The sequence below is a fragment of the Otolemur garnettii genome, unplaced genomic scaffold (genome assembly GCF_000181295.1).
Source record: "Otolemur garnettii isolate 467f Iridium unplaced genomic scaffold, OtoGar3 scaffold00008, whole genome shotgun sequence".
In the NCBI taxonomy this organism is placed as follows: Eukaryota; Metazoa; Chordata; class Mammalia; order Primates; family Galagidae; genus Otolemur; species Otolemur garnettii.
Genome location: NW_003852403.1, coordinates 11,674,101 through 11,686,436, shown reverse-complemented (window position 1 = coordinate 11,686,436; position 12,336 = coordinate 11,674,101). Strand labels below are relative to the sequence as shown.

Below are 12,336 nucleotides of genomic sequence, written 5' to 3'. Positions count from 1 at the left end.
TGAGCCCAGGAGCTGGAGGTTGCTGTGAGCTGTAATGCCACGGCACTCTACCCAGGGGGACAGCTTGAGGCTCTGTCTCAAAAAAAAAAAAAAGAAAAAAAAAGAAAAATTAGCCAGGTGTGGCAGCAGGCACCTGAAGAACCAGTTACCTGGGAGGCGGAGACAGGGGGACCACTTGAGGCCAGGATTTGGAAGTTGCAGTGGACTATCATGAGCCAGTGCATTCTACCAGGGTGACAGAGTGAGACCCTGTCTCCAAAAAAGAAAAGAAAAAGAATGTAATGCAAATAAAATCGGGTTGTTATTGTTATCTATCTTAATAAGAGAGATTATAATGTCCTCTTGGAGACAACAGATTCCTCTTCTTTAGTTTCTGCCACATTTCCCCCAATCACTGCCTCCAGAGCACCCACGGAGCATCCAGGCTAGGACTCACCCAAAACTGTTCCTCTACTCACCCACTCAGTCTGCACACACACCTGTCTCTAAGGGTTCCTGCTGGGTCCCTGCTCCCTCTTCCCACCCATATCCACTCATTTAGTCCTATAGTGCCTTCTAAAAGGAGACTGTCCTCTTCACAGGACATGGCTGCCTTCTAAACCCTCCCCAGGGAAAAGAAGGACCTTCTACAGTGGGCAGGGAAGACAAAAAGATAGAGGGTGGGGATGGAGGGTGACCAGGAAGGGAGGAGCGGAGGATTCAGAATAAGAGGCGGAAGGGTGGAAATGTGTCACAGAGTTCCTCAAAAATCTATGAATTCTGAATCTCATCATTTTAGTGAATGAACTCAGATGATTCACATCCCTTTGTTCAGCCTCTACTTTCCTCTCTGTGTAATGGAAAGGGCAGTGCTTGTACTTGCTCTGGAGACAGAAAAGCATATAGAATCCAGAATCCAGCATGGGAGAGGTTGGTTATACATCTTGTGGATTATGGATTATGTATGTTATGTTGGTTTTCTTGTTTTTTTAGAGACAGAGTCTCACTTTATTGCCCTCAGTAGAGTGCCGTAGCATCACAGCTCACAGCAACCTCCAACTCCTGGGGTTAAGTGATTGTCTTCCCTCAGCCTCCCAAGTAGCTGGGACTACAGGTGCCCGCCACAATGCCCAGCTTTTTTTTGCTGCAGTTTGGCTGGGGCTGGGTTCGTACCCACCACCCTCGGTATATGGGGCCGGCGCCCTACCCACTGATCCACAGGGGCCACCCAATGTTGGTTTTCTTCTGATCAGGATTTTTTAGTGTTTCAGCTCTTGGATAAACATATTTTCCTAAACATTATTGACTTGGCAGTCTTCAGCAAACTCACCAGTTTCTGGTTAGTCATCCCAGCCCCTTGTTCCTGGGTATGCCCCTTAGCTTCCAGTTAAGCATCCATTGCTAGTCAACATGGTAACCTGAGCTAAAAGCAGAAGTTTAAGGACCAGGGCCCAACTGGTTCTTGGTGAGGGACTCAGAATCTAGAAGGTCTGGAAAGTCATGACCCATAATACTACTTTGAGGTAATAAGTTCTTGACTGAGGTAGTAACTGGGTTTGGGTTAGGGACAAAGAAAAATTTGGTCCAGGCTCAAGACATTCAAGGAAAGGTCTGACTTGACTGACCTGGGTGGGGCTGGGAATCAGGCCAGAGATGGGGAGGCAAGAAAGGGAGACGAGGGGTAGGGGTCAGAGGCTGAAGCTGTAGGGACCAACTTGGCTCCCCGTTTAGGGCACTATTGAGACAGAATATAACCTCAGGGTCCAGCCTCTGGGCTCTCTGCTTTCCATGAGTAAGGAAGCAAGTATGTGATTTCCCTCCACCCTTTCCACAGGCCACTGGGGGCCTAGCAGCTCCAGCACCTCCCCTATCATGTAACAGGCCCAGAAGTGCCTCTCAATGCCTGCTGTTGCCAGAACAGTTTCCCCATTTGTACCAAGCACACAGTCAGAAGGGGGTCCTCAGACATAGAAACTATGGGCTTCCTTCCCAGAACTGCAGAGGAGTCCATCTGCCCTGTGTGTAGGAGGGAAAGAGAAGAGCATCAGCCCCAGAGAGGAGGGAGAGGGAGTGGGAGTCAGGGCTGTGGGGGTGAGCAGCACACGCAGCTGTGTGTCCTGGCTGCCTAGTTGCTGGGAACTGCTGTCCAAGGACACAGCATCCCTGTTTAACTGGAATCCTGGAATGGACTCCAGCATGATTTGGTCTTCTGGACTGATACAGCCACAGACAGGAAGGAAAGGCGGGCACTTGAGCTAGGTGTCTGTAGCATCTAGAACTGTGCCTGGCACACAGTAGGTCCATGACAATAAAGGAATGAATGAGTGCTTTCATACATAAGCATGATCTCATTCAATCTGCAAAGTGAGGCATAGGAAGGACAGGTGTTGCTTTATTTAACAATGGGAGAACTGAGATTAAAAGAGTTAAGTGACTTGACTAAGATCATTCAACTTGCTTGTGGCAAACTCAAGGCTAGACACTGTGATCTTTCTATAGCACCATTCTTTGTATAGCAACCCAGGAATATATCCTATGACTCTATGGGAATTTCCCTTTGGATCTAGCTGGTCAGAAAATCTTTCTTCTGGGGCCCAGTTTCCTGGGCACAGTGTCAGGGCCAGGTTCAGATACCCTGCCCCGCCCCACACAGCTGGCATCTGCCTGCCCTTTTATGAGCAGCTCCTGGAAAGGCAGCCTCTCCATCAATCTCTGTTGCCACATCTGACTCAGGAGGTCTGGACTCCTGAGACACAGAAGCAGGGGGTGGGTGTCTTCAATCTCATAGTCAGGAAAAAAATGAAATCATACACATTCAGTTCCTTATTATTTTACCCTCAATACAAATTTCAAGATAGCCTAGGCCACAAAGTCAATTCATGGAATTCAGGCAAGCACCTAACATGCATTACAGGGAAGGCATCTTAGGAGCTCAGAACCCGTAGTTCAAGTAGTATTTCTAGAAGGTCTCCAAAGTTTGTAGGAGGGATGTCCTGAGCGAGCTGGAATATCTTGTATCACCTGGCCCTTCTCTTCACAGCATTCTCTCTCTTCATGGAGAGGTATACAGCATAGGAACAAGGATCAGAAGACTTGGGTTCTAGTGCTGGCTTTGTCACTCATCTCTCCACCTCATTTTCCTCATTCGTAAAAGTGAAAACAATCCCAGTCTAAGTTTCAAGGCAGTTATGAGTTCAAAGAGGAATGGTCTACAACAAAGTACCTTTAAGCACAAGCAAGCAAAAAAAAAAAAAAAAAAAAAGTGAGAGAGAGACAGAGGAGGGAACTTTCCAAGGTACTCCAAACCTCTGTTCCTACTCATTCACTGATTCAATCACAATAAACCTCCTACATGAACAAGGCATGTACCAGGTGCTGAGGGAGAGACAAAGATAATTAAGTTGTGATCTTTGCCTTCAAGGAACTGAAAATGTAGCACAGGCTTTGCACCAGAAGATGGTCGCAGAGATTTCAGAGAGCATCAAAGATCAGCAAGCAAAATAAGGAAGTTCTGTGGAGAGCTGGAGGAGGTGGGTGAAGAGGTGGCAGGAGGGAGGCAGGGGGAGCAGGGGTGTCATGCATAACGGTCTGGTCTCCTGGCCTCTTTGTCCAGGAGGAAATGAAGTCATCCTGCTCTCAGAATCAGCATGACAGCCTCCAGCCAAGTAATCCGGAGTCATGAGAGCTGCTCGGGGAGCAATGTGAATCATGACAGCCTCTGGGAATTTCCTGATAACTAACCTAGGAGTTTCGGGGTAAGTCCTCAGGCTGCAACATCTCTGTTTACATTTTGATCACGTTTATTTACAATTAATGGGTTCTCAAGTCCAAACAAAACTGGCCGCAGTGTTCTAGAGGAAGTAGCAAGACCAGCTCTGAGACCTATAGCACCTCTGACTCAGTCTGTGCCCTGGGAGGCTGGTGGGTCAGCAGGCACAGAACAACTCTTCAGAGGATGATGGGTCACTCTTCCCCAGAGCTGGATGGTTAACTTGCACTTTCCCCAGCCAGAGGCTGGCACCCTGAGACCTCTGGCTGGGGTGGAGCAAAGGGGCCTTCCTCCCTCCTACCCTTTCGTGCTCCCCCTGCCTTCCTTCAGCCCCTCTCAAGTGGACTCAGACCAAAGGCCCAGGTTTGCAAGGCAGCAAAATGCTGCAGGCCTAAGTAGGGAAAGGAACCAAACCTTGGGGCTTCTAATGAATTACTGGAACTCAGCCTCCTCCCTCCTGTTAAGGGAGGCAGTTCTAGGTGGCATTGAAGTGACCTGCAAGCCCTGGTTCCTGATACTAGCGGAAAGAGATGGGGATGACTGAACCACAGAGTGCCTACTGTGCTTCTGCAATTTTACCCATCGTGTGTGTGTGTGTGTGTGTGTGTGTGTGTGTATGTGCTCATCCTCAAGCAGAAAGGGTAGATGCCATCACTTACAAATGGCCTGTCTTTCTGGAGGCCAATTTTATTTGATGAATAATTGTTTATTTATTTATTTTATTTTCTGCAGTTTTTGGCCAGGGCTGGGTTTGAACCCGCCACCTCTGGAATATGGGGCCAGTGCCCTACTCTTTTGAGCCACAGGCGCTGCCCCATTTGTTTTTTTATCTTAATAGAAACAAGGCTGTATGATGAAGTAGAATACTAAATATATATGCATTTAAAAATGAGTGATTATTTTTTGGACTGTGTTTTAAAAATGTAAGCAATGTAACAGGACGTGCAGTGAAAAAGATATTTTCCTCTTATCTCGTCCTCCAGTCTCCGCCCCTCAGAGGTGAAAACAGAACTTCCTACCTTTCCAGTTTACTGTCTACATGAATAAGTCTTTACTACTCCATTGTCTTTATTAATTAACTTTATTCTTGCCCGGGCAAATATATGGACTATTTATTACAGGGATTTCCCAAGACCCACCAACATGTCGTGAGAAGCATCATTAGTTTGTCCCCTAGGTAGCCGGGCATTGTGGTGGGCACCTGTAGTCCCAGCTACTGAGAGGCTGAGGCAAGAGGATTGCTTAATCCCAGGAGTTTGAGATTGCTGTGAGCTATGATGCCGTAGCACTCTACTGAGGGTGACATAGTAAGACTTTGTCTCAAAAAAAAAAAAAGTTTGTCCCCTAGGACTTCATTCCTATGATCCTACAGTATCATATTATGACCCTATTCGATGCTTATCAATCCCCCACTTTCAAAGACTTACTTTAAACCAAACTGCAAATTCTAGTTTGTTTGGGTTTTTTTGAGACAGGGTTTCACTATGTCGCCCTGGGTAGAGTGTCATGGCGTCACAGCTCACAGCAACCTCCAGCTCTTGGGCTTAAGCGATTCTCTTGCCTCAGTCTCCCAAGTAGCTGGGACTACAGGTGCCTGCCACAAACCGCAAATTATTAATAAACCCGTCCTTGCCTCTCTCTATCTGATAACACAACCAAACTCCCTTATGCCGAAAACTCAGCTTTGGGGGCGGCGCCTGTGGCTCAAAGGAGTAGGGGGCCAGCCCCATATAGCAGAGGTGGCAGGTTCAAACCCAGCCCCGGCCAAAAAAAAAAACAACAAAACAAAACAACAACAAAACCTCAGCTTTATCTCACTCACTGGTTGTGCTGGTGCTGTTTAAGTGACCTGGCATTAGACAAGAGGCAGCCCCCTCAAAAACACAGGCTTTTGAGTCTGTGTTTCAGGGAACGTCACATTTTCTTCTACAGTTTTCACCTTGATAAAGCGACTTTACAGGCACACGAGCTGCGGACTCTGCCCCCGTACCCAGGAGTCTGGATCACTCTTGGCAGGTACGAGGTTGGAGAACTGAAGAGGGGATCCCCAAGGAGGTCCTGATCAGAGCTGGGCTGGGAAGGGAGTCTCCAAGCGCCCTCTCTCTCTTCTCTGCAATTCGTGGGGGATGGAGGATCCCCTGCACTGGCGTGGCCCCACGGCGGGCACATGGTACGAGGGGCAGAGAATTTACATGCCTCTCGATCCAGACTCCGTTCGTCCCCTCGGCTGGGGATCGCACTGCCTCCCCCAACTTTGTCAAAGTTGCGGAAGCACGCGGGGTCCAGGTCACTGCGGGCGGCTGGGAAGGGAAGCGAAGGGAGTGGAGCGGGCGCTGGGGCGGGGGCGGGGCCCGGCTGGGCGGGTTCTAATATAGAGCGCGCGCGGCTGGCGGGCGGCTCAGCGCGGACACCGGAGCCCCAGAGCCGGTCCTAGTGTCGCCCAGTCCCCGCAGAGCCGGCCCGCGCCCTCCTGCCGCAGCCGCTGGTGAGTGCCGGCGGTCCTGAGAGCCCGGCGGGATGCGCGGCGGCGGCTCTCGGGCTCCTCTCTCCCCCACCACGGGCCTCAGAGGCCGCGCGGCGGCTGCCCGCAGTCACCGCTCCCCTTCCGTGCGTGCCCCTGCGGGTAGCGCCTGGAGCCCCGAGCCCCCTTGCGGAGGGACTGCAGGGCTGGGGAGGCTGGTCAGCTCCGGCTGGCCCGGCAGGGCGCCTACGGGCTCCTCCCCTGAACTGCAGAAACCCACCCTACCCGCCTCCTCGCTCCTCACCCTGACTTCTCCTTCCCTTGCAGAGCCGCTGTCTAGAGCCCCAACCTCGCCACCATGAGAGTCCCGCTGGCCTTTCTGCTCCTCTGCGTCCTGGTTGTGAGCGACTCTAAAGTGAGTGGCTTCCTGTCTGCCTTATGCTCGTGGGAGGGGGCTTGCAGGACCTCGGAACCGCGCCAGGGAGGGAAGGGGCTGCATAGGAACTTGGAGTCCTCCAGATTCTCCGGGGGTGGGGGGTGGGGGTGGGGTAGGACAGGTGTGGCAGTGGGTTGCACTCCAGGCAAGGGAATGAGAAGCTGCAGGGAGTGCTTCAGCCTCAGGGCAGCTAGTATGGGAAGCTTGCTTGAGTCAATTCATTTCTCCTTGCTGGAAACCCGTGATCTTCCATTTGAGGGTTAGTTAGATATGCATAAACAGGGTGAGGAGAGAGGGAGCTGGAACGAAGAGTGGGTTTGGGAACTGGGGCCATTTTATTATCTTCACCCCTGAGTGCCAGGAGCATGAGTCCTTTGGTGACCCGCCTGCCCCAATCTCTTCCAGGGCAGCCATGACCTTCGTGGAGAGTCTGATGCATGTGAGTATCCGCCCCTTGCACCATAGTTGGCTGCACAAACATCTTGGAAAAGCTTTGGGGAAGAAATCCCCCCCCCCCAGGGGTGGCTCCTCTCCCCATCCCCAGCTCCTTGCTTACCCCACCTTTGTGCTTTCCAGCCAACTGTGGCTGTCTGAATGGAGGAACATGTGTGACCTACAAGCACTTCTCCAACATTCGCCGATGCATCTGCCCGAAGAAATTCCAAGGGGAGCACTGTGAGATAGGTATGGAGATCCTGACTCTGATGGGGAAAGTGGAGGTGCCAGAGATTTAGGGCTGGAGAGATGCATGGGATGCAAGAGCAGCAGGAATTAGGAGCTGGAGGTGGGAGAGGTGACATCGTCGTCCCTACGTGATGTACACCGTCAAAGATAAAAACATGTTCACTATTTCGTGAAGCAGTGGTTGCACATATGTGAGATGGGATGGAAGGAGACCCTTTCCAGTGTCCTCCGCCAGGTCTGAAGTCATGCTCTCTGTAAAATGCCTGTCTGAACTTTCTTCTCTTTCTAATTCTCTTCTATATTCTCTCATTCTAATGTCCTTCCATAGATACAGCAAAAACCTGCTATGAGGGGAATGGTCACTCTTACCGAGGAAAGGCCAACACTGATGTCATGGGCCGGTCCTGCCTGGCCTGGAACTCTGCCACTGTCCTTCTGAAAACATACCATGCCCACAGGCCTGATGCCCTTCAGCTGGGCCTGGGGAAACACAATTACTGCAGGTGAGGTGGGGGCGCAAGGACCAAGAACCCTCTCCATACCTCACAAAAACCCTGTTACCATCCCCTTCTGCTCCCAGAGAGCTGGATATAGCATGAGAAAAGCAAAGCCTCTGGTGAATCATCCCTGGAAGGGAGGATGCAGGGAAGGCCTTCCGGGCTGGAATGACATTCCCTACCCCTCTGTGTTGCCAGGAACCCAGACAACCAGAGACGGCCCTGGTGTTATGTGCAGGTTGGCCTAAAGCAGGTCATCCAAGAGTGCATGGTGTCTGACTGCTCTGGTGAGTGTCACTAACCTGGCTGGGACAGTAGAGTGGAAGGGACAAACTCATGTGTCCCCTTATTCTAGCACAGGAGGGATAAGGAGGGATGAGGAGGGATGCTGCCTGAGAGGGATGCTTTATCCTACCTGCCTCTCCAAGACACTCTTTTCTTTTTATCCTCCAGGTAAAAGGCCCTTCCCTTCGGAAAAATCAGAGTTTCAGTGTGGCCAGAAGGCTCTGAGGCCCCGCTTTAAGATTGTCGGGGGAGAATTCACCACCATTGAGAACCAGCCCTGGTTTGCAGCCATCTACAAGAGGAACCGGGGAGGCTCTGTCTCCTACGTGTGTGGGGGCAGCCTCATCAGTCCTTGCTGGGTGGTTAGCGCCACACACTGCTTCATGTACGTTCTTTTGTCTCTTCTCTCTGTCCCTCCTGCCCCATCCCTTTCTCCTCCCCAGCAAAGGATTCCATCTCAATTCTCCTTCATCAGCCCCTCTCCCATGTGTCCCATGACTTGGGGACAAATCATGCTTTGAGGCTTCTAAACTGGGGAGGAGGAGGTGACAGAATTCCGTGAGAACGGGCTGTCTGATGGGTCTCACCTCCCACAGTAATTACCCACAGAAGGATGACTACATCGTCTACCTGGGTCGGTCAAGACTTAACTCCATTACGCCTGGGGAGATGAAGTTTGAGGTGGAACAGCTCATCCTGCACGAGGGCTATAGCGCTGAGACACTTGCTCACCATAACGATATTGGTGAGTGGGAAACCCTGACCACCGCCATGATGGCTTGAGGAAAGAGGAGACCAAGGGGAGACCCAAAAAGAGTTTGAAGCTGTTGGGAAACTTGAAGTCCCTGCTTTATGCAGCAGGGGGAGTGGCAGGGAAGAGTTTCTAGTGTAATACATGAGGGGCCTGGTGCTTCTCTGTAGAGACCTTGAATATGGCAAACAGGTAGCCTCTTCCGAGTGGAAACAGCCCTGTGGGTGTATGCCTTTGACTGGGAAGGCCTCATTTATGTGAATTAGAAGACAGTCCTTATGTTGGAGGCAGCCCCTGTCAGTACCAGGATATAGAACTTGGAGAAGAGAGGCATGGGCTGCATTTCAGCCCAGGTACTTCAGCAGAGGTTTTCTATAGGAAACAACCTGTATAGCTATATATGGCAGCCCCGATTGTATGTGGCGGTCCAGGCCTTTGTCAGTAGTTGGAACAAAGCCCTTGGAGCCTGTGAGGCTACAGATTGACAACTCTTTCTGACTATAACTGACCTAGGAATAGACATAGACACTCCCTCAGAGTTTGGAGGGGAGAGATAGGTGCCACCTGACTAGGTGGTGGTCTTTCCCCTCTAACCCTCTGTCCTCCCCAGCCTTGCTGAAGATCCGTTCCAGTGAGGGCCAGTGTGCACAGCCATCCCGGTCCATACAGACCATCTGTCTGCCCCCAATGTATGGCGATGCTAATTTTGGCACAAGCTGTGAGATCACTGGCTTTGGAAAAGAGAGTTCCAGTAAGTGACATTTGGGGCTGACTGAAAGGGTCCTAGGGGAGTGTTGTGACCCAGAAGTGGGCCCAGCATGGTTAAGGGAAGACTGTGGAGTCAGAGATGAGAGCTTTATGGAGGTGGCAGATGGGTCTGGGTAGAGTGGGAGCGTTGTTTGGGGAGTATGGGCCATGAGAGTGAGTAGATGGGGCTGAAGGGCTATCACTGGGGTAAAGGCTCACATTTGGGTGGAAAAGAATAAGGGCCTTCCCTGGCAGAGACACTTTTTGGTTCGCCTCCCTGGCAGAGCACCCCGGTATACAGACATATCTTAACACAGATTCCTCCCTCTTTCCTCTACCTAGATGACTATCGCTATGCAGAGCAGCTGAAAATGACTGTTGTCAAGCTGGTTTCCCACCAGGAGTGCCAGCAGCCCCACTATTATGCCTCTGAAGTCACTACCAAAATGCTATGTGCCGCTGACCCACAGTGGGAAACAGATTCTTGCCAGGTGAGAGTTCTAAGCATCACTCTCCCTCACCCCCAAATCTCATAGAGCTCCAGGGCTCGTCCCTGCCAGCTTTGGGGATTCTCTCTTCAGCCAAAGCTCCAACTCACCACAATCAGGAGCTCAGGACTTCAGGGTTTTTAAACCATTTCTTATGTGTTTGCCAAACATTGTCACAAGCCCAGCTCTGTGCTAGGGACTTTAGACTGTCTGGCACTAAGACCATAGAAAGAGCCAGAGCGCAGTGGCTCGCACCTGTAACCTAGCACTCTGGGAGGCTGAGATAGGTGCATTGCTTGAGCTCAGGAGTTCAAGACCAGCTTGATCAAGAGTGAGACCCAGTCTCTACTAAAAATAGAGAAACTAGCCAGGCATTGTGGTGGGCGCCTGTAGTCCCAGCTATTCAGGAGGCTGAGGCAAGAGAATCACTTGAGCCCAAGAGTTTGAGGTTGTTGAAGTTTCTGTGAGCTATGCTGGTGCCACAGCACTCTACCCAGGGCAACAGAGAGAAACCCTGTTTCAAAAACAGAAAAAAGAGACACAGAGAGAGAGAAAGGAAGGAAGGAAGGAAAAAGAAAAGAAATATACAAAATATAGAAGGAGCCTGACAAAGTCCAGGGTGAGGAGTACAAGTGGGGCCTGGGAGCATAAATGCAACAGTGGCAGATGACAGGCTTTGAAGGCCACCAGAGGATTTTAAACTTGGTGTAGTAGGCAACAGGAGCACCTGAGGTTATTGACGCTAAGACACTCCCTCCTCTCTCTCGCAGGCATGGTTGGGGTGGTGGGGTCAGCAGGGTCCCTCCTCACTTCTTCAAGGGCTCATTTTTTGTGTCTTTGGTTTTCCAGGGAGACTCAGGGGGCCCCCTCGTCTGCTCTACCCAAGGCCGCCTGACTCTGACTGGGATTGTGAGCTGGGGCCGTGGATGTGCCTTGAAGGACAAGCCAGGCGTTTACACAAGGGTTTCCCGCTTCCTGCCCTGGATCCGTACTCACATGGGGAAAGAAAATGGCCTCTGAGGGCTCCCAGAGAGACGAGGGAGGAAACAGGGCACCACCTACTCCCTCGTTGACCGTCATTTTTGCAGTAGGGTCATCTCCATCAGCTGTAAGAATAGACTGGGGAAGATAGGCTCTGCAGAGATGGTTTTGCTTGCGTTGCCCACCAGGGTGAGCGACAGACAGTAGCTTTACCCTCAGTCACAGGCCTGGGTGCTGGCCACCCAGACCCCCCTGGCCAGGATGGAGAGGTGGTCCTGACTCAGGTTGGTACTGAACCAGTAGTTTGTCTTTTTCTAGACTAAAGCCTTCAGCGGCTAAAAATGGCATCTCTTGTGCACGGGTGGAAGGAGAGTCAGCTCCCCTAACAATGGGCATTCAGGAGGCCCATTGTTGAGAAATGAATAGTTTCCCAATTAGGAAGTGTAACAGCTGAGGTCTCTTAAGGGAGCTTGACCAATGTGAGAACAGCAGTTTGGGGAGCAGAGACACTAATGACTTGAGGGACCGGCTCTGACATGCCGTGAATGTTTTGCTATGAGGAAATATTATGTACGTGTGTGTGTTTTCACACTTGTGCACGGACTGTGAGTATAGGTGTAAGAGCTGGTATCTGATTGCAAGTCTAGATATTTCCCTAAACTGAACTGTGATGCCACACAGGATGGTCTGTCTGGAGATGTTATGGGTCACTCCTGGGGCCTCTTGGGTCCTCTACATGCCTATGAATGTTTTATTCTGGGGCATGACCTGTGACCAGCTCTGAATGGCTCATTGTCACACAGATGTTCCTTTCTTGGCCAGTTATCCCTTTTTACCTTTCAGCCTAATTCATCCAATCCTCACTGGGTGGGGTGAGGACCACTCCTATACACTGAATATTTAATAATGACATTCTGCTATTTTTATTTATATCTATTTTTATAATTGTAAATAAAACTGATCAATAAAATGTGATTTCTTTTCTGAGACTTTGGCTTCTCCCTGGTGCTTGTATGGGAGGGAGATGGGGAACTTAAAAAGGTAGAAAATGATAGGGGTGTCATGCACCTTAGAGTCTTGCAGGCCCGTATCTCTGGGCTTAATGGGGCTTCAGGAGGTAGCAGTTAGGATTGCTGTAGGACTGGGCCTCTGTAACACATAAGGTACAAAAAGGTGCCCCAAACCAGGGGCCCATGGCTTAGTGTGGGGTGCAGGCTGAGTTTCAGCTTCCAGTTGCCTTCTTAGCCCGATGCCTTTG

The 12,336-nt window shown here is 50.7% G+C and overlaps 1 protein-coding gene across 2 annotated transcripts; it reads left to right on the top strand.

The window, feature by feature from the left end:
• The first annotated feature begins 5,731 nt into the window (after positions 1-5,731).
• On the top strand, positions 5,732-12,067 carry PLAU (plasminogen activator, urokinase). 2 transcript variants are annotated; one of them, XM_023509636.1, is made up of 11 exons: positions 5,732-5,764; positions 6,537-6,624; positions 7,051-7,084; positions 7,222-7,329; positions 7,658-7,832; positions 8,025-8,113; positions 8,280-8,496; positions 8,708-8,856; positions 9,473-9,613; positions 9,952-10,100; positions 10,947-12,067. In XM_023509636.1, the coding sequence occupies exons 2-11, from the start codon at positions 6,568-6,570 to the stop codon at positions 11,115-11,117; spliced, it is 1,290 nt and encodes a 429-aa protein (XP_023365404.1). In that variant the 5' UTR covers positions 5,732-5,764; positions 6,537-6,567; the 3' UTR covers positions 11,118-12,067. The 2 variants fall into 2 exon arrangements, with proteins under 2 accessions (XP_023365404.1, XP_003783593.1); XM_003783545.2 differs by lacking the exon at positions 5,732-5,764 and adding an exon at positions 6,177-6,233.
• The last annotated feature ends 269 nt before the right edge of the window (positions 12,068-12,336 follow it).

What these genes read in the sequence shown, in the direction of transcription:
- PLAU (XM_023509636.1), top strand. Translation starts at nt 6,568, where the DNA reads ATGAGAGTCCCGCTGGCCTTTCTGCTCCTCTGCGTCCTGGTTGTGAGC. An exon ending in AGCGCCACACACTGCTTCAT is followed by an intron (nt 8,497 to 8,707) that starts GTACGTTCTTTT and finishes CACCTCCCACAG; the next exon opens with TAATTACCCACAGAAGGATG. An exon ending in TGCTCACCATAACGATATTG is followed by an intron (nt 8,857 to 9,472) that starts GTGAGTGGGAAA and finishes TGTCCTCCCCAG; the next exon opens with CCTTGCTGAAGATCCGTTCC.